General features: G+C 53.9%; 1 protein-coding gene across 2 annotated transcripts in view; it reads left to right on the top strand.

Annotated features, from left to right (window-relative positions):
• LOC114808707 (rho GTPase-activating protein 44-like) overlaps positions 1-21,219 on the top strand; it is a 47,891-nt gene that overhangs the window by 9,312 nt on the left and 17,360 nt on the right. For both annotated transcript variants that reach the window (XM_029056528.1, XM_039910978.1), the window contains 9 exons: positions 4,596-4,713; positions 5,115-5,183; positions 5,739-5,820; positions 6,371-6,498; positions 9,701-9,812; positions 10,742-10,823; positions 11,838-11,918; positions 17,031-17,144; positions 17,315-17,406. In XM_029056528.1, the coding sequence (XP_028912361.1) occupies positions 4,596-4,713; positions 5,115-5,183; positions 5,739-5,820; positions 6,371-6,498; positions 9,701-9,812; positions 10,742-10,823; positions 11,838-11,918; positions 17,031-17,144; positions 17,315-17,406 (878 nt within the window). The remainder of the gene's footprint in view (positions 1-4,595; positions 4,714-5,114; positions 5,184-5,738; positions 5,821-6,370; positions 6,499-9,700; positions 9,813-10,741; positions 10,824-11,837; positions 11,919-17,030; positions 17,145-17,314; positions 17,407-21,219) is intronic.

Raw genomic sequence — 21,219 nt, 5'->3', positions numbered from 1 at the left:
ACTGAAGGAGATAGAGGATAATCAGGTTGTCCCGCGTTAGGCTCACAGTTAATCCCCACTTTATAGATGAGGGAACTGAGGCACCGAGAAGTGAAGTAACTCGCCCACAGTCACACAGCTGCCAAGTGGCAGAGCCGAAATTCGAACCCATGACCTCTGACTCCCAAGCCCGGGTTCTTTCCAATGAGTCACACTGCTTCTCTAAACCAGCGCTTAGAACAGCGCTTGGTGCACCATAAGCACTCAACAAATACCGCCATTATTATGAATGCTAACTGGATACAGAGCACTGGATACGGCCTGAGCCTGGGCGTCAGCAGGTCGTGGGTTCTAATCCCAGCTCTGCCACTTGTCTGCTGTGTGACTGTGGGTGAGTCAGTTCACTTCTCTAAGCCTCAGTGACCTCATCTGGAAAATGGCGATTAAGACCTTGAGCCCCACGTGGCACAACCTTGCCCCAGCTGTTAGAACAGTGCTTGGCAATAAGAGCTTAAGAAATATCACATTTTTAGAGAAGCAGCATGACTTAGTGGAAAGAGCCCGGCCTTGGGAGTCAGAGGATGTGGGTTCTAATCCCGGCTCCACCCCTTGTCTGCTGTGCGACCTCGGGCCAGCCGCTTAACTTCTCTGTGCCTCAGTGACCTCATCTGGAAAATGCGGATGGAGACTCCGACCCCCCCGTGGGACCACCCCACTACCTTGTATCTACCCCAGCGCTCAGAACAGTATCGGGCACATAGTAAACACTTAACAAATACCATAGCCATCATTACTAAGAGAATACACAAATGGGGATTAGATATGGTCACCATCCCTTTGGGGGCTCACGGTCTAGGCTTTGAAGTGGGGAGAAGGGATTGGAGACGGACGCGTCAGTGCCAATCAAGAGCTCAGAACAGTCTTGGTGGGGATGGAGAGGTTGGAGCACGGACGGGAATATTCCTGGAGCCGGGACCCTCGGTGGCAGGAGGAGATGAGGTGGCGGCCCCTTTTCTCGGTAGCATTGGAGGGGATCGAGTCCCCCATGGAGGAGTTGGCGGGGGGATGGGGAGAGCAACCCTTTCCTGGCGACTTCAGGACTCCCGGGTGACCCATTTTTTCCATTTTGAAAATCCAGCCCCCAGATCGGGTCCAATTTTATCTTCAAGACTGGACCTGGATTGCAGCTGGATCTGGAAGAGCGCTGCGAAGATGGATAAAAATAACTTACTTCCTGTGGTCTTTTCCTTAAAATAGTAAAACAGAAGAGTTTTATTTTTCTAAAGGATTCTCACGCCATTTTGAACCTGTTCAGGGAGCGAGGAGCCTTGGTTGGCTTCCCCTCCCAGCGAGCCCATCAGAGCCCCCTGGCCGTCCAGGGACCTTACAAGCGTCTCTTCTTCAAGTGGAACAACCTCGGTCGGTTACTCGATGGGCTTTCTGCAATTACGGTGATTATGGTATCTCTGAAGTGCTTTCATTCATTCAATAGTATTTTTTGAGTGCTTACTATGTGCAGAGCACTGTACTAAGCGCTTGGAATGAACAAGTCGGCAACAGAGACAGTCCCTGCCGTTTGACGGGCTTACGGTCTAATCGGGGGAGACGGACAGACAAGAACAATGGCAATAAATAGAGTCAAGGGGAAGAACATCTCGTAAAAACAATGGCAACTAAATAGAATTAAGGCAATATACATTTCATTAACCAAATAAATAGGGTAATGAAAATATATACAGTTGAGTGGACAAGTACAGTGCTGAGGGGATGGGAAGAGAGAGGGGGAGGAGCAGAGGGAAAGGGGGGAAAAGAGGGTTTAGCTGCGGAGAGGTGAAGGAGGGTGGTAGAGAGAGTAGATGGAGAAGAGGAGCTCAGTCTGGGAAGGCCTCTTGGAGAAGGTGAGTTTTAAGTAGGGTTTTGAAGAGGGAAAGAGAATCAGTTTGGCGGAGGTGAGGAGGGAGGGCGTTCCAGGACTACGGGAGGACGTGGCTCAGGGGTCGACGGCAGGTTAGGCGAGACCGAGGGACAGTGAGGAGGTGGGCGGCAGAGGAGCGGAGCATGCGGGGTGGGTGGTAGAAAGAGAGAAGGGAGGAGAGGTAGGAAGGGGCAAGGTGATGTAGAGCCTTGAAGCCTAGAGTGAGGAGTTTTTGTTTGGAGCGGAGGTTGATAGGCAACCACTGGAGTTGTTTAAGAAGGGCAGTGACAGGCCCAGATCATTTCTGCAGGAAGATGAGCCGGTCAGTGGCGTGAAGAATAAACTGGAGTAGGGCGAGAGAGGAGGAAGGGAGGTCAGAGAGAAGGCTGACACAGTAGTCTAGCCGGGATATAACGAGAGCCCGTAGCAGTAAGGTAGCCATTTGGGTGGAGAGGAAAGGGCGGATCTTGGCGATATTGTAAAGGTGAAACCGGCAGGTCTTGGTAACGGATAGGATGTGTGGGGTGAACGAGAGAGACGAGTCAAGGACAACACCGAGATTGCGGGCCTGAGAGACGGGAAGGATGGTCGCACCATCCACGGTGATAGAGAAGTCTGGGAGAGGACCGGGTTTGGGAGGGAAGATGAGGAGCTCAGTCTTGCTCATGTTGAGTTTTAGGTGGTGGGCCGACATCCAGGTGGAGACGTCCTGGATGCAGGAGGAGATGCGAGCCTGAAGGGAGGGGGAGAGGACAGGGGTGGAGATGTAGATCTGTGTGTCATCTGCGTCAAGATGGTAGTCAAAGCCGTGAGAGCGAATGAGTTCACCGAGGGAGTGAGTGTAAATGGAGAACAGAAGATGGCCAAGAACTGACCCTTGAGGAATTCCAACAGTTAAAGGATGGGAGGGGGAGGAGGCACCAGTGAAGGAGACCAAGAATGACTGGCCAGAGAGGTAAGAGGAGAACCAGGAGAGGATGGAGTCCGTGAAGCCAAGGTGAGATAAGGTATGGAGGAGGAGGGGATGGTCGACAGTGTCAAAGGCAGCAGAGAGGTCAAGGAGGATCAGAATGGAGTAGGAGCCATTGGATTTGGCAAGAAGGAGGTCATGGGTGACCTTAGAGAGAGCAGTCTCGGCTGTGTGTAGAGCCCTGTTCTAAGCAGTGGGTTAGATACAAGTCACTCAGGTAGATAAAAGTCCCACCTAAGTCTCACAGTGTAAGTAGGAGGGAAAACGGGGATAGAATCCCCTTTATATAGAAGAGGAGACTGAGGCACACAGAAGGCAACAGGTGGGCACCGGAGCTGAGACTAGAACCCGGGTCCTCGGACTCCCAGGCTCCGGCTCTTTCCATCAGGCCACACAGCTGCCCCCCCGTCCTTCCTCAAGTGCACCGACCCCGCCCGGACCCCTGGATGCAGCCCTCCGATGAAGGAATCGGGCAAAACACGGACAGGGAAGACAGCTCTGACCGAAATGATGCGGCGGGCAGAGCGGCTGTTTACCGCAACCGCTAACAAATGGGAGCAAAGTGAGAGAGAGATCTGGGTTTGGCATAAGGAAGAACTTCCCGGCTCTGGGGGGGGATGCCATCTTATAATGAGGACACCGCGGACTTATTTCCAGAGTGGACGGCTCTCGGCCACGGTGGGCTAGTCATTCATCGGTGTGAAGGCAGGGGACTGGACTTGATGACCTCCCAGAGTCCTTCCGCCTTCGACAGCTTCCGTTGCCCGCTCGGCCCCGTTTGGAAGTTCCGAAATCAATTCCATTCGGCGGCCTCTCCTTTCTCTGGCCTGAGCCCGGGCCTGTCTTGTCTAGTAATGAAATGAAGACAGTCTTGGATATTGACATAAATCCTTACCCCATCGCTTTTTCAATGGCAGGGCTATTTATTGAGTGCTGACTACGCCGAGCGCTCTGCAATCCTTGGGAAAGCAGATTTGGTAGACGCGCTCCCTCTTGGCAGTAACCGCTCCCAAGTCAGCAGTCCTGGGGCTTCCCTGGGCCTCCTCACGTGGGCAGGAGGCAGGGTGGCTGCTGGGCTCTTTGGATGGGTAAACCGAGACTCAGAGCGGGGAGACAGGATCGCATTTGTACAGTTGTCCTAAAGCAGGTTAGAGAGGGAATTCCAGACCTCGGGGACCGAGCTCGGCCGCTCCACCTGGGCCCATTGCCCGGGGTGGGTCAGAGTTGAACACCAGACGCTCTGTGGAGCTCAGCTCTTGCCCTTCCCCTCTGGTGGGGCAACCCCCCCAAATCTCCCTGCCCCCCTCAGCTTCCCACTCCTATACAGCCCCACCTCCGCCCGCCATCCCCCAACACCCCCTACAGACCACACGGATGCACCCAGACGTCACACACGTCCGGGTCTCCGTCCCCACTCAACACCCCCATCCCACCAACCCCCTACCCACACATTCACACTCCGACACACAACCCCACTTCACACACCCCACCCCACCCCCCCTACAGACACACAAGTGTAAGCCCCAACCTCTAAATCCCATTCCACCCCTCATCCGACCCTCTCTACCCTCCTCACTCACACCTTCTCATTCATCCACCAACTTTCCCACCCCCCCAACCCCTTCCATGGTCCCTTGAGTCACCCCATCGCACCCACACAGGCCCCAACACTCACTTCATCCCCCCCTGCCTCCTCCCCAGCCTCTCTCTCCCCTATGACTCTCGAAACAGGTGGCAACAGACTTCCAAGACTTCTGGTCTGTCAAGCAACCTGCAGTCTACAGGTGCCAAAGCTGACGCCCTCAGGGAAGAGATGGAGGAGGCCGCCAACAGGGTGGAGATATGCCGGGTACTCTCTCCGCCTGCCAGGCACCACCCACGGGTGACGCGGAACCCTGGCTGTCCTGCCGACTCGCCCTCGGGGCAAGGGTGGGGGCGAGGGGGATTTGGCAAGAGCTAGGCTGGGGTTCCGGGAGGCGGTTGGTTTGCCCCAGCCCGCCGAGTCCTGGGAGGATCCATGTCGGGGCGCCTGGACTTGGCCTTAGTTTCTAGAGAGAGGAGGAGGGGGTGGAATCTACCCTCTGTGGGTCTGTGTTTGTGTATGTGTATCGGGGGCGGGAGGGTGGATGGGAAGGGCTGTGCAAAGCAGAAGCAAGATGGCAGATTGGCTCCCCACCCACCTCCTCAGGCAGCTTCATCAGCCCATGTTGGGGGCCATTGCTAATCACCTGCTGCTTCTGAACTCCTCAGGACCAACTGTCGGCTGACATGTACGGTTTTGTGACGAAAGAAATTGACTATGCAAACTACTTTCAGATGGTGAGGGGCGCGAAGGGAGTTGGGGCTCAGGGCTGGAATGCAGGACTGGGCCGGGGGGAGGGCGGTGGGGTCCCACTAAAGAATGGGTCCGTCCCACCCCACGGGGGCCGGAGGAGCCCTCAGCTCCAAGCGCCACCGTCCGCACCCTGCCCCGCCCCGGGCTGGAAGTTTCCTTGCCCTCCTCCCGTTTTCCTCAACTTTACTCTCCTCTTCCTCCTTCTCCCAGTCTCTCCCCAATGACACCATCTTTCCCCTCCTCCCCATTCTCCCCTCTTCCCCGCCTTCCGCCTCCATCTCATCTTTCACCTCCTCCCATCGGTTAGCTTCCTCTCCCTTCTCCCTGGTTCCTGATCCTCCCCGGCTCACACCTGCCCCATTCTGGCCCGGAGAAATCAGGGACTGAGCTGTTGCTGGGCGGGTGGGTGTCTTTGACAATGGCCGTCGATCCGCCGGGACCGAGAGGGGCCCACTGGCTCCCAGACGCTTGAGCTCGGGGTTGCCAGGCCCCGCTCGGAAGGCTGGTGCTCAGAGCTGGCGTGTCTGCCTTGTCCCCAGTTGATGGAGGTGCAGGCAGAATACCATCGGAAGTCATTAGTGCTGCTGCAGAACGTGCTGCCCCAGCTCAAAGCACAACAGGGTAGGTATCATCTTTTCTTCCTTGTACTGGGACATGCCGGGCGGGGGGAGGGCAGGAGGGACGGTTCCCCGGGGACGTGCGGGAGGTTCCTGGGGAAAGGAGGGGAGGGGAATTGTGTGGAGCCCGGAGTAGCTGAATCCAAGCTCACCACTGAGCATGAGATTCAGTTTTGTCTCACCCACCCGGTCACAGCAGGGAGAGCCCGCGGCCTCATATTCCTTCTAGGTGGGGAAATCTCTCCACTGTAGACAGGGCCTGGGATTCCCCGAGCCCGGGATCTGCCAGTGTGGAGGGACCCACAGCTGAAGGGGCAGAGATAAGTGAAGCAGACAGTCTGCACCCCCTCCCTCCCCCAGCTTCCCCCGTCTCCCGATCCCCACCGCCTCTCTTTCCAGGCCAGCGGCTCTATCTGGGTCTCTCTGGCCTGCCGTGTCCCAGATAGAGCCGGGATGGGGGGCATCCCCCGTGCGGATGGGGTCAACCCCGGGTGGAGTGAGCGGCTGGCCTCATCGGCCCCCACCCTGTCCCCTTCTTCCCCGTGACTTGGCAGAGGCCTGGGTGGAGAAGCCATCGTACGGGAAGCCCCTGGAGGACCACCTGGACGTCAGCGGGCGGGAGATCGCCTTCCCCATCGAGGCCTGCGTGACCATGCTGCTGGAGTGCGGCATGCAGGAGGAGGTTGGTCTGTTCCGCCCCTCTCACCCCCTTCCACACCCTGCCCGGGCCCAGAGCTCCTTTATCGCCGGAGAGGAGCCCGCCTGGGCTGTTGGAGTGGCGGCTATCGTCCGGGTGGGTTGCAGGGCCTGCGTGCATGTGAGGGGGTTAGAATGGGTCGGGTAAGGGGACATGAACGGGTGTCTGTGTGAGGGTCCACCTACAGGTATGTAGGAACTTGTCTACAAGCCCGTTAGTGGGCAGGGATCATCTCTATCTGTTGCCGACTCGTACATTCCAAGCGCTGAGTACGATGCTGTGCATGTAGTAAGCACTCAATAAATACTCTTGAATGAATGAATGAATTCACATGCAGGCATGTGAGAGGGGATGCATATGTGTATCCGTATGCACCTGTCGCTGAATTCCGTCCGCGTGTGTGGGTGCGTGAATTGGTATAATGGAGGTGTGTGTTCTGTTTTGCGGTCTGTCTCCTCCTTTCAGACCATGAGCCCGTTGTTGTTGGGCGAGGATCGTCTCCGTCTGTTGCCCTATTGTACATTCCGAGTGCTTAGTAGAGTGTTCCACACACAGTAAGTGCTCAGTCAATATGATAGAATGAACGATTGAATGTCTGTATGTGTATAGGTGTCAGGCTGAATGTGAAGTTGTCTACATATGTATGGTGGGGAGAGGGATAGTAATAATAAGAACAATGATGATGAAGATGATTGTGGCGTTTGTTAAGAGCTTCCACATGCCCAGCACTGTCCTAAATGCTGGAATAGCTACAAGATCAGATTCCACCTGGGACCCCCAGTCCAAATGGGGGGAAGATAGGAAAAGTCCTGGGATTCTCTGCCCCCGCTCCTGGCAGCAGAGTCAGGGAGAGTACAGTTCACCCCACCTCATGGATCACCTTCTTACACATCGCTCGACCTCTGTCTCTCCTCTCCCCAAAACCCCCCACTGGCTCCCTGCGTCCATCCTCAGCAAATGGAGAGTCCAAAGTCTGCTTCTGGGCCCACTCCAACCCTCTCTCCTTTCCCTAACTGCTTCCCCTCATCACTCGTCATTCCCCAACCCCCCATCTTTGTTCCTCCCAAGCCACCCTCCTGCCTCCATCCCTTCGCTCGCGTGACTCCCCGAGTTTGGAACCCCTTCCCTCATCGGACACACCTCAGTCCTCCCCCCGAGTTAAATCCTTCCCACTGCCTCCGACAAGCCTTCCCTGAATTAATTATCGGCCCCGTTGTCCGTCTAAACCCATCTGGGCCACCTCTCGAGCTTAGGAGCTCATTTTTACCCCCCCTCACCCCTCAGGTATAGACATTTATTCAGTTCAATCAGTTCTTTACACTAGATGCTTCGCTGGTAAATTTATAAAAACGTGAGCTCCCCATGGGCAGAGAACAGGTCACTTTGTGGTTTTGTGCTTCCCGAGGGCCAAGCATTGCATTTATTTATTCATTCAGTTGGGTTTATTGAGCCCTTCCCGTGTGCAGGGCCCTCACCTAAACACTTATTCAGTTGAGTAAATCCTGCCATTTCTACTGCCCTGCCCTCAATCACTTATTCGGTCAGTTAATGGTATTTATTGAGTGCCTTCTGTGTGCAGAGCACTCCATTGAGTGCTTGGCAGAGTCCAAAACAATGAAGGTGTCAGTAGTAATACTAGTAATATTAAATGCTTATTGTGTGTAGAGCACCGTACGAGGGCCAGGGCTCAGTACGATAAAGTAGAGTAGGTAGACACATTCCCACCGTGCTCCGCACCTAGTAAGCACCCAAAAAATAGGATTTTTTGCTTGAATGAGGGAGATTCCCCGCCCCCCCACCGACCCTCCTCCCCACTATCGATTTTTAGAGGCAGTGCTCTCTCCCGGGAAACCTTGGATAAGGCCCCTCTCGACTGTCAGCTCACTGTGGACGGGGAATTCATTCATTTAATCATATTCATTAAGTGCTTATCATCTGCAAAGCCCTGAAACAAGCACTTGGGAGAGTATAGTATAGACAGACACATTCCTGCCCACAGAGAGCTTATGGAGGGGGAGGCAGACGGTGCTCTAAAGAAATAAATGGGTTACAGATATATACATGTGTGCTGTGGGGATGGGAGGGAGGATGGATGAAGGAGCAAATAAAAGCGGTGCAAAACAGAGGGGGAGAAGAGGAGGGGAGGGCTTCTTGGAGGAGGTGGGTCTTCAGGAGGCTGCCAAGTGGGGGAGAGCCATTATCTCCGTCTGATAGGAGGAGGGAGGGTGTTCCAGGCCAGAGGTCAGTGGCGAGATAGACGCGATCGAAGTACAGAGAGAAGGTTAGCGGTAGAGGGAAAAAGCGTGCGGGCCAGGTTGGAGGAGAAGAGCAGCAAGGTGAGGTAGGAGTGGGCAAGGTGATCAAGTGCTTTAAGGCCAATTGGGAGGAAATGAGCCCGATTGCCTCCTCAGTGGCCCTTAGTCAGCCGAACCAGGGTATTTATTGAGGCTTACTCTGAGCAGAGCTCTGTACTAAGTGGGTAGGCCCCCAGAACGTCTGCCGAAGTTCAGGTTGGGCCTGGGTGGCTTCAGGGAGGCAGAGCGGGTCAGCCTCTCCCCTTAGCAGCCCCTGGGCCAGACCCGGAGGCTGATGTTACCCCGGTTTGGCTACTAGTCACCCTCCAGGTCAAAGGCCAAACACCCTTCCTTCCCCCAAACACCCCCCCATTCCCTCTATCCCCACCCCTCCCGGCCCTTTCCCCCAAACACTCGCTGTCTTTGCTCGAGTCCGAAGGGGACACTACCGAACCCCTTGACCTAGTGCCGTGCTCTGGCGTGCGCTTCCAACCCACCCATTTGTGGACCCATAAATGCCAACAGAATTCCCCCACACAGATGCGGGCCACCTAGGGTGAGCGGGCCACCGTCTGCAGCCCTGGGGGAACCCGGTCCCAACCAGCGCTGCCCTGAGAGCTCAGGTCTCTGGAGCTTTAGGCGACTAGGCACTCAACTTTCGCTCTCTCCCCACCCTGTCCATCCCCACCGATCTCAGCCCTCCATCCAGATGTTAGGAGGTCGCCCTCATCCTGCATTTGGTGATGGTCCATCCTCCCCGCCCGCCCCCCCGGCTGGAACATACTCCCCGCTTCTCATCCGGGATCATTTCCCCGCCCAGCCCTGCTGATGTTTCAGGCTTTGGAACTTCCCGCCTCCCCCAGCTGACTCTGGTCCTGGTTTTCCCTTGTCAGGGCCTCTTCCGGGTGGCCCCCTCCGCCTCCAAACTGAAGAAGCTGAAAGCGGCCTTAGACTGCTGCGTGCTGGACTTGCAGGAATACTCTGCCGACCCCCACGCCATCGCAGGTACCGGCAGCCCCTGGAGGGGAGGTCCCAGTGGCTCCCGACCCTGCCACGGCTGGGCGTCCTCTCTGAGCCGGGCTGGGCCCAGGGGCACCTCCTCTCCCCAGCAGGGTTCAGGAAGGACCCAGGTGTCTCTGGACCAGGCTAGGATTCCCTTCCCAGGGTGGTGAGGGAGGGTAGCCGGGGGAAAAGGATGGCGGAGGCTAGATGAAGTGAGGCCTCCGTCTTGGACTCTGGGTGCGACTGATTCAGCCACGTCGGGATAATAGTAATGATAATAATGTGGTCTTTGTTAAGTGCTTTCTATGTGCCAAGCACTGTTCTAAGCCCTGGGCCTGGCCCTCGGGCCACCCACCCTGGTGGCGCCCGAGATTTGGGAGAACTACAGGTGAGCGTTTCCTACTGGGCCCAGTGTCACCAGCTCAGCCGTGGCCTCGGGGTTGAAGGCCGCTAGGGGTGAATTTTTTTTTTAATTTTTATAGGCATTTGTTAAATGCTTAGTACTTTCCAGACACCGTACTGAGCCCTGGGTAGATCCAAGATAATTGGGTTGGACATAGTCCCTGTCCCATGTGGGGCTCACCATCTCAATCCCCATTTTAGGTTAACTGAAGCACAGAGACATGAAGCGACCTGCCCCAGGTCACACAGCAGAGACAAGTGGTGGAGTCAGGGTTAGAACCCGGGTCCTTCAGACTCCCAGGCTCTATCCACTAGGCCCTGCTGAGTTGCGGGAAGGGGTGGGGTAGTCGGTCTCAGCAGCCTGGCCCTGGCTGTACCTGAGAGCACCGCCCCCGCCCCGGGACATACAGACTACCTCCCGGGACCCCGGTCGAGGGTGTCCAGAGCTCTGGTCTCGGATGCCAGTCCCCATCCTAAACCGGGCCCGGCTGGGTTCCGTCACTGACCACCAACGCTCTGCCCCTGCCCAGGCGCTTTGAAGTCCTATCTCCGAGAGCTGCCGGAGCCCCTTTTGACCTTCGAACTTTACAAAGAATGGATTCAGGCATCCAAGTGAGTCTCCGAGGTTGGCGTTGCTGGGGAGCAGTGGGTGCGGGTGTCGGGGAGAAAGGGGGACCAGGGGGACGGGATGGTGATGGGCAAAGAGGAATTGCTGAGATAATAATTATAACAGAAAGAATAATGGCACTTGTAAGGCACTTATTCATTCATTCAGTCGCATTTATTGAGCGCTTACTCTGTGCAGAGCACTGGACTAAGCACCTGGAAAGTACAACGCAGCAGTAAAGAGAAAGTATCCCTGCTCACGAAGGGTTTACAGTCTAGAGGCGGGGGGACTTACGTTCCTTCCACTGTACTAAGCATTGAGGTCGGACACCGATCCCGTCCCATGTTCACAGTCTGTGTGGGAAGAGGTAGGATTTAATCCCCCTTTCCACAGATGAGGAAACCAAGGCACAGAGAAATGAAAGGGCTTGCCCGGGGTCACAGAGCAAATGGGCAAAGCCAAGATTAGAACCCAGGTCCTCTGACTTCCAGGCCTGAGTTCGTTCCACTAGGCCGTGGGGAGATGGATTCCTCCTCAGCGGCTTCTCGAAGGTGGGAAAAAGGCTTCCCTAGGGCGTTTGTCCCCTAGCCTCTCCCTCCCTTTCCACCCCCATTCCCCCCTCACACACACCATCCCGAGTGGACACATGGCCCCCGACTCATGGAGGGAAAGCTCTGCCTGTGACCCTGCCGGGGAGATGCTGGGCCACTGCACGATGGGACCGCCTTCTGTCCCCTAGATTGCCCCTGGGGTACAGGAGGAAGTTCGGAGAATGCCCCTTGCTGCCCTGAATTCCAGTGCCGGAGGGGGGCTGGGCAGGACGGAAGAGCAGCTCTCCCGGGGAGGCGCGGGGCTAGATGGGGACAGCCTGATTTCCTGAGATGGTGGGTTTCCGGAGGGCTGGGACTTACCGTACTCTTTGCACGCTGTCGTCCAGAGCCCGTGCCCTGATCCCTCTCCCATCCCGGTGAGCCGCCAAGACGGCTTCCCAGACAGCAGTCCTCCCCTTTCCATTCTAGTATTCAGGATCAAGACAAGAGGCTCCAGGCCCTGTGGAACACCTGTGAAAAGCTACCCAAGGCCAACCACAGCAACATTCGGTAGGTGAATGTCGCCTCCCTCACCGGCACTGGACCCCATGGGGACCCAGGGGCGGGAGGTGGGGGCCGGGGTGGGCGTCTCCCATTTCCCTTGACCTAGGAGTAAGATGGCTGCCCCCAGAAGGGTAGCTGGTCATATCTGGGGGCAAGATGGGGTGGAGGGGAGGCCCCCGGATGTGGCCGCCGATCGACAGGGCCGCAGATTGGCATTTTAAGACGTAGCCAAACCCGTTGTCGAATACCTCGTGGGGCAGGGCCCGAGACTGCAGAGACTTCCGAGAAGATTAGCGGCAGACCTGCCGCTGGAGAAATTTCCAGTGGAAGGAGGGTAATGAGTCAGCTGTGGGGGAACTCAAGCCTAAACAATGGTCTCTCGATGAAGCCGCCTCTAGCCTGAAAATACCCGTGGACGGCAGCCTGGTCTGCCATTCCTGGATGGAACATGTGGTCCATCCAGTTGGGCGGACACTGCCCTGCGAACCCACTGTCCACCTGGCACAGGATTCCACCCCGGACAGCGACAGCAGGATGCTTGTGGGACCGGAGTGTTGGTTATGTCCCTCGTCCTGGTGAGAGGTGGGCCACGGAACACCCTGGCCTCTCCCCTTCCTCATTCCTCACTCTTCCTCCCACGTCCCATGCTGCGATTCTCTCTCTTGCTGAAGGACCTAGTGGTGAAGTTTATTGAGTGCCCCGGTGGGGCGGTGCCAAGGAGTAGGACAAAATAAGGAAGCAGGAGTTGAAAACCCATCAAAGGAAGAAAGTAAGTCCTCGGCCAGTAGGCTTCTGGGATTCCCGTCAACACTGGAGCCGGGATGCAGATGGTGGATTCGCCGCTTGGCGTCTGGACCGACCGTGGATGTTATTTTAAGCTTCCACACCCCCCGACCCCTTCCTCCCTGGCAACAGAGGGAGCAAGGGTTGGAACATACCATTCGAGGGTGACCATACTCCGAGTCTCAGAATGCCTTGGGACCTCAAACCGAATACAGACTGAGCATGCTCCAGTTGGATGGGGGTATTCATTCATTCAGTAGTATTTATTGAGCGCTTACTATGTGCCCAGCACTGACTAAGTGCTTGGCATATACACTTCGGCAATATATAGAGACAATCCCGGCCCAATGCCGGGCTCACAGTCTAATCGGGGGAGACCAGAGGGAGTCAGGCAGAGGAGATGGTAGCAAGCAAGCATTGGGAAGCCACGTGGCCTAGAAGAAAGAGCACGGGCCTGGAGTCAGAGGACCTGGTGTCTAGTCCCGGCTAAGCTACTGGTTGGCAGTATGACCTCGGGCAAGTCACCAAACTGCTCTTTTATTGCCATTGTTCTTGTCTGTCTGTCTCCCCCGACTAGACTGTAAGCCCGTCAAACGGTAGGGACTGTCTCTATCTGTTGCCGACTTGTTCATCCCAAGCACTTAGTACAGTGCTCTGCACATAGTAAGCGCTCAGTAAATACTATTGAATGAATGAATGAATGCTCTTTGCCTCAGTTACCTCATTTATAAAATGGAGCTTCAGAGCGTGAGCCCCGTGTGCGACAGGAACTGTGTCCAACCTGAGTAGCATGTATCTAACCTAGTGCTCAGTGCGATCATTCATTCATTCAGTCGTATTTATTGAGCGCTTACTGTGTGCGGAGCACCGTACTGAGCGCTTGGAATGGACAATTCAGCAGCAGAGAGAGACAATCCCTGCCCACCAGCAGGCTCGCGGTCTAAACAACGGGCTCACGTGTCTAGCAGATAGTAAACATTAACGAATGCCATTTTTATTTTAAAAAGAGAAAAGCTGACCAGTTCAGTTCTGTCTTGATGATGATGATATAATTGTGCTATTTATTAAGCATTTATTATGGGCCCAGCGCTGTAAAGTCCCTCTTCACCCTACAGACTGCCCTAACAGCTTACTGGTGTTCTCCTCTTTTCCACATTCATTCATTCAGGCGTATTTGTTGAGTGCTTACTGTGTACAGAGTATTTTACTAAGCGCTTGGGAAGTCCAATTTAACAACATCCAACAGCCTCTTCTCCATCCTCCTCCCCCTTGACCTCTCAGATGCCTTAGATACTTTCGATGGCTCCCTCCCTCTTCATATTCGACAGATGATTGCTCTCCCCTTCCTCAAAGACTTAGTGAAGGCACACCTCTTCCAAGAAGCCTTCCCTGACTAGGCCCTCATTTCCTCTTCTCCCATTTCCTTCTGCCTCATCCTTTCATTTGGATTTGCATACTTTATCCCTCCCTCCCTCATTCTCTGGGCACTTAGGTACCTCTTCACAGTGTATTTAGCACTACGAATATCGGTCTTTCCTTCTAGTCTCCAAGGTCACTATAGGCAAGGAACGTGTCCACCAACTCGGTTGTTTTGTGGGCTCCCAAGCGCTTGGTACAATGCTCTGTGCACATAAGCGCTCAATGAATTCAATCGATCGAGTGATCGAAGCGCTGGAAACAAAGATTATCAGGTTCCGTGAAGGGCTCCAAGGACAAGTAGGGGGGAGAATGCGTTTTGAGGTCCCATTCGTGAAGAAGTAACTGAGGCAGTGGAGAAGTTAAGATAATGTGCACCATCCCCTCTTCATGCGAGGGCCCGTTCCGGCTGGACCTTGCTCGGACCACACTTGTTTTCGGTCCCATGGCATTTTGGGATTTGTAGTACACATCCCCTCTGCTTCACTTCCTCCCGTGTCTTCCCAGGTGAGCGTTCCGGTCATGTTCCCTTCCCGATCCCAGATCAGAGAACCCGGAGTCCCCACCCCGTTGAGCTCCTTCCCATCCTTACTCTGCTTCTGGCCCGGTCTGGCCCCTGGCCTTCTCATCTGGACAGTGGACCACCCCGGCGGCAATGCCAAGCCATCATTGCTGACTGCATTTCTGTAGCATTCTTCCCCACGGCTCGCTCCAGGGCGGGATCCAAAGCGGACCAACTGGCTGGAAGGACAGTGAGACCTAGGGGTGAAAGGAGAGCAGGAAATATCACGCCTGGGTAGAAAAGGCTTCAAGGGGACCTCCCTTCTGATGTGGGAGCATCAGAGATCTCGGGGCCCACTGGGGGTTCAGTGGCGTATCCTGTTGGCAGAAGGATGTGGGTGGAAATTCGCCTCCCCATCAGGATGATGGGGTGCCCCCATGTCTTCTCACGTCGGAGACGTCATCTTTCCTTAAGAGATTACTGCCCTGCCCCCTCCCCACACTACCCTTGGCAGACATATTGAACCTTGAGAGAGGGAGCCAGATTGGAAGTCGGAGGGACAGCTGGTTCATGACTTGTCTTTGATCCTCCCTGGATCCTTTGGAAATTAAGCCATGACACCCTAAGATCCTGCTCTTCCCCCATTCAAAGCTCTCTGAAAATGGTATTTCCAACGAGCTTTCCCCAGTTATTTCCTGGCATGCCAAGAAGTACGAGCACGTCAGCTAACTGAAACACCTGTGGACTTATTCAGTCACATCCACAGACCGCTAGAATATGAATAAGAATGCGCCTTCAGTGGGTTCATTTTTGACTACTGCTCCAGATGTCAGTCTTTTTTGTCCGTCTCCCCCATGAGAGTAGCACCTCAGTGGCAGGGAACACGTCATTGCTTTAGTCTGTAGCACTCCAGCGCCTGGTTTTAGGTTTATTGATTTATTGGGAAGCAGCGTGGCCTAGTGGAAAGAGCACAGACCTGGGAATCTGAGGACCTGAGTCCTAATCCCGGCTCCACCGCATGTCTGCTTTGTGACCCTGGGCAACTCACTTTGCTTCTCTGGCCGCAGTTACCTCATCTACCAAATGGGGATTAGGACTGTTAGCCCTAGGCGGGGGGCAGGGGACTGTGTCCAACCTGATTAACTTGGATCTACCCCAGTGTTTCGAACAGTGCTTGGCCCGTAGTTTAGTTTTGCTCTCTGTCTCCCCCTTTTAGACTGTGGGCCCATTGTCGGGCAGGGATTGGCTCTAGCTGTTGCCGAACTGTACGTTCTAAGCACTTAGGATAGTGTTTTGCCCACAGTAAGCGCTCAGTAAATACGATTGAATGAACGAATGGTAAGTGCTCAGCAAGCACCGTGAACACTATCATATGCCATGTGACCTTGACCAACTCTGGACCTCAGTTTCCCCATCTATAAAATGGGGTTTCAGTACCTAGTCCAAGCCTCACTTAGATCATCAACCCTATGTGGTCCAGGGACCGTGGCCAACCTGATTTCCTGGTGTCTACCACGGCACTTAGAAGAGTGCTAGGTACGTAGGAAGCGCTTAATAAATAACATCATTGAAAATTGAAATCGAGCACCCACTTGGGCATTGCACTGTACTAGATGCTTGGGAGACCCAGAATAAAGGAGCGGCAGTCTCCTAAATGATATTAACTGTGCTATTTATTAAGCACCCTTCTAAGAGCTAACGTAGATACAAATTAATCAGGTCAGACACAAACCCTGTCCCATGTGGGGCTCAGGATCTAAGTAGAAGGAAGGACAGGGTACTGAATCCATTTTGCAGAGGAGGTAACTGAGGCACCGAGAAGTTATGGGTCTTTCCCAAGGTCTCCCACAGAAGGTAAGTGATAGAGTAGTAATTCGAATCCCGTGCTCCTTCCAGAAGGCCGTGCTTCTTTTAACTGGGGAGAAGAAGCTAAAAGTATTTCCCCCAGGGAGCAGCCAAATTCTGCTCCTTGGTTAGTTTTCTGATGATGCCCAGCACCCGGTTGGCCTTTCTGACCGCCGCCCTACACTGGACCAGTGATTTGAAGCAGCAGTCACCAAGGTTACCAGAATCTCACGCTAGAATGATGATGAATAGGTCTGAGCCTGTCCACGGGCAGCCAAAGGGACGGCAGGAGATATTTAATCACACGGTGGTATTTACCGAGCGCTTACCCCATGCGGAACACCGTACTGAGCTCTTGCACGAGTACGATGCATCAGAGTTGGTAGATGGGCTCCCTGTACCCGACGACCTCGCGGTCGAAAGATCTGAAAGGCTGAGGCGACTGTGGGGCGATGCAGGAGAGGCAGCCGACCTCATCCTCAGAGAGCAGAAGGCCAGGTGAGGCAGCTGCCCCAGTTGGACCCCGTATCTGGGGGCCCGGCTCAGGTCCGTGCTCCGCAATCGCCTTTCAGATACTTGATCAAATTTCTGGCCAAGCTGTCCGAGTACCAAGATGTAAATAAAATGACCACCAGCAACATCGCCATCGTGCTGGGCCCCAACCTCCTCTGGCCTCAGGCGGATGGGTGAGTGAGGCCGGACCCCTAGGCGGGGCTGGAGGGAGAGGCTTGGGAGGTCCTGGAGGGCGGGACAAGCCAACAGGAGGGAGGTGGACTTTCCAGCCGGGAGGCTCAGGGAGGGAATTGTTTGCGGGTCTCGGTCTGGCGACCTGTTCACCCTCCGCCCGCCACCGCAGGAACATCACGGAGATGATGACCACCATCTCGCTGCAGATTGTTGGAATCATCGAGCCCATCATCCAGCATGCTGACTGGTTCTTCCCTGGGGGTACGTGGGCCGCGGCGGGGATGGGCCTCGGCGGGGGTGGCCCCGTGGCCACCCCGTGAGATGTTGAGGTGGTCCTTGGAGCCTGGCGGCCTCAGGGGTAAGCCTTGGGTCCTCTAGAGTAGAAATTGGTATTAAAAAGGGAACAGAGCCATCCCGCTATGATCGGTCAGCAATGACAGTGGTACCCTCAGGGTTCAGTTCTGGGCCCCCTTCTATTCTCCGTCTACACCCACTCCCTTGGAGAACTCATTCAGTCCCGTGGCTTCAACTATCGCTTTTATGCAGTTGATCCCCAAATCCACGTCTCCAGCCCTCATCTCTCTCCCTCTCTAAAGTATCGCATTTCCTCTGCCTCCAAGACATCTCTTCTGGGATGTCCTCCTGCCACCTTACAAGTCCAAAACAAAACTCCTCATCTTCCCTCCCAAACCCTCTCCTCCCTGTGACTTTCCCATCAATATAGACGGCACCACCGTCCTTCCTGTTTCACAAGCCCATCCCCTTGGTGTTATCCGTGACGCCTCTTTGTCATTCAACCCACAAATCCAATCCATCACTAAATCCCGTCAGTCCGCCCTTCATGGTGTCACTAAAATCTGCCCTTTTCTCTCTGTCCAAAGTGCTACCACATTAATACAGTCCCTCGTCCTGTCCCACGCAGATTACTGCATCAGCCTCTTGCTTACTTCCCAGCCTCCTGTCTCTCCCCACTCCAGTCTGCACTTCACTCTGTTGCCTGGGTCATTTTTCTACAGAAATGCTCAGGACACGTCACCCCACTCAGAAAATTACAGTGGGTTGCCCATCTGCGTCATCAAACAGAAAGTCTGCACCATTGGCTTTAAAGCAGTCCACCACCTTGCCCCCTTCTACCTCACCCCGCTACTCTCCTTCTACAACTCAGCCCGCACACTTCGCTCCCTGATGCCAGTTTTCTCACTGCACGTCCGTCTCGCTTATCTCACTGCTGACCCCTAGCCCACATCCTGCCTCTGACCTGGAGCACTCGAATCTGTTAGTCAATTTCTCTCTCCGCCCTTCAGAACCTTATTGAGACCCAAGAGGCCTTCCCTACTTAGCACTCGCTTTCCTCTTCTCCCACTCCCTTCTTCATCGCCCTGACTTGCTCCCTTTGTTTTTCCCCGCTCCCAGACCCTTATGTACTGCTCTGTAATTTAGTTATTTGTATCGATGTCTGTCTCCCCAGATCTAGCCCTTGAGCTCATTGTGGGCAGGGAATGTATCTGTTTATTGCTGTATTGTATTCTACTGAGTGGTTATTACAGTGTTCTGCGTCTAGCAGGCGCTCAATAAATACGATTGAATGAATTGAAAGAATAATTATGGTAGTTGTTCATCAATCTATCAGAGGTATTTTTTGAGCTTACTATGTGCAGAACACCGTACTAGGTGTTTGGGAGAGTACAGTACAACAATATCAGTGGATACGTCCCCAGCCCGTAACTAGGTTACAGTCTAGGGGGGCGGACAGACATTAATATCAATAAAATGTAATTTAGAATATAATTTAAAGATATGTGCTTGAGTGCTGCCGAGTTGGGGGAAGGGAGAATATCAAACGACCGAAGGTCCCAGGTCCAAATGTAGGTGACGCAGAAGGCAGAGCAAGCCCGAGGAAAAGAGGACTTAGGCAGGGAAGGCCTCTTGGAGAAGATGTGACTTTAAAAACACTTTTCACAAGGGGAGAGAGTGGTGGTCTGGCATATATGGAGAGGGAGAGAGTTCCTGGCTAAGGGGAGGATGTGGGGAAGGGGTCATTCGGGAGATAGATGAATTCGGGGCACAGGGAGTAATCGGGGTAGACTATTAGGAGATCAGTGAAGTGAGGTAGAAAGGGGTGAGTAAAGAGTTTCTGTCTGACGTGGAGCTGAATGAGCAGTCGTTTAAGGTTCTTGAGGAATGGGGAGACATGGACTGAACATTTTTGTTGAAAAATGATCCGTGCAGCAGAGTTCATTCAATAGTATTTATTGAGCGCTTACTATGTGCAGAGCACTGTACTAAGCGCTTGGGATGAACAAGTCGGCAACAGATAGAGACAGTCCCTGCCGTTTGACGGGCTTACAGTCTAATCGGGGGAGACAGACAGACAAGAACAATGGCAATAAACAGCATCAAGAGGAAGAATATCTCGTAAAAACAATGGCAACTAAATAGAATCAAGAGTGAACTGTGGAATAGAGTGGGGAAAGACAGGAGGTGGGGTAGGATCAGTGCTTAGATCAGCATGGTAGTTTGGATGGAGTTGTGAAAGTAGAACCAGTAGGATTTGGTGACAAATTGAATATGTGGGTGGAGTGAGAGAGACGAGTTGAGGACAACGCCGAGGTTATGGACTTTTTGAGAGGGAGAATAGCGGTATTGTCTATGGAAAGACAGGGGGATAATAGGGTTTGGGTGGGAGGATGAATTCAATTTTGGACCAGTTTAGTTTGAAGTGTTGATAAGATGCCCAGGTAGAGATGCCCTGAAGGCAGGAGGAAATGTGAGATTGCAGGGAAGGAGAGAGGTCAAGGAGGGAGAGAGAGATGTGGGAATCATCTGCATAGACATGGTAATTGAAGTTAAGGGAGCAAATGAGTTCCCCAGGGGAGAGGGTGTAGATGGAGAATAAAGGAACTGAGCCTTGAGGGACCCCCACTGTCAAAAGGAGGGAGGCAGAGGAGGAGCCACCCAGAAGAGCCTGTGAAGGAGCGATCAGAGAGGACATGTCAGTGAAACCAAAGTTGGATAGAGTTTCCAGGAGAAGGGCTGTTCTGATGTGTCAAAGGCAGCCGAGAGCTCTCGAAGAATTTGAACAGAGTAAAGGCCATCAGATTTGGTGAGAAGAAGGTCACTGGTTACCTTAGAGGGAGCTGCTTCTGTGGAGTGAAGGGGGCAGAAGCCAGATTGGAGAGTATTTAGGAGAGAATTGGAGGAGAGGAAGTGGGGACAGCAGGTGTAACCAAGTCTGTCAAGGAATTTGGAGAGAAATGGTAGGAGGGAGATGGGGAAATAACTGGAGGGCTCCATAGGGTCAAGGGAGGGTTTTTTTTTTAGGATGGGGATACATAAGGATGTTTGAAAGCAGTGGGGAAGAAGCTATTGTAAAGTGAACAGTTGAAGAAGGCAGTCAGAGAGGGAAGAAGCGGGGCGGGTGGGGTGTTTCAAAAAGGTAAGGGATAGGGTCACAACCACAGATGGAGGGGGCAGATTTAGAGAGGAGGCAAGAGATTTCATCCTGAGTTACTGCACGGAATACAGGGAAAGGTAAAGAGGATGGAGGACAAGTCGGGGCATTGGAAGAGAACGGGAGGTTTTAGGGAGATCCCATCAGATGGTTTCAATTTTCTTGATTAAGTAGGTGGCTAGGTAATCAGGGAAAAGAGATAGAGATGATGGGGGTGGGGAGACAGGATGTTTGAGGAGGGAGTTCAATGTCTGGAACAGCTAGTGGGGGCAGTCGGTGGGAGAGTGAATTAAGAAGAAGTACTGCTGTTGGTCAGTGAAGAGGGCCCAATTGAAGCAGATAAAAATGAATTTGAAGTGGGCAAGGTCAGAGGGAAATCTGAATTTCATCCAACAGCACTCCGGAGCTTGGGCACAGGAGGGAGGAAATGTACTCTGGAGGTGATCCAGGGTTGTGGGTTAGTGGTACGGTACTGGCCGAGTGACAGGGGAGCAAAGGAGTTGAGTGGAGAGAGTGATTTGTGCATCAGGAGAAAATAATTTGGGTATAGAGACCAAGAGGGGTAGGATGGCCAGAAAATACTGGAGTAGGTCAAAGGTTTGGAGGTCTCTGTTGGGGAAAAG

The sequence above is a fragment of the Ornithorhynchus anatinus genome, chromosome Y4 (assembly GCF_004115215.2).
Source record: "Ornithorhynchus anatinus isolate Pmale09 chromosome Y4, mOrnAna1.pri.v4, whole genome shotgun sequence".
Classification (NCBI taxonomy): Eukaryota; Metazoa; Chordata; class Mammalia; order Monotremata; family Ornithorhynchidae; genus Ornithorhynchus; species Ornithorhynchus anatinus.
This window is presented reverse-complemented; position numbering and strand designations above follow the sequence as displayed.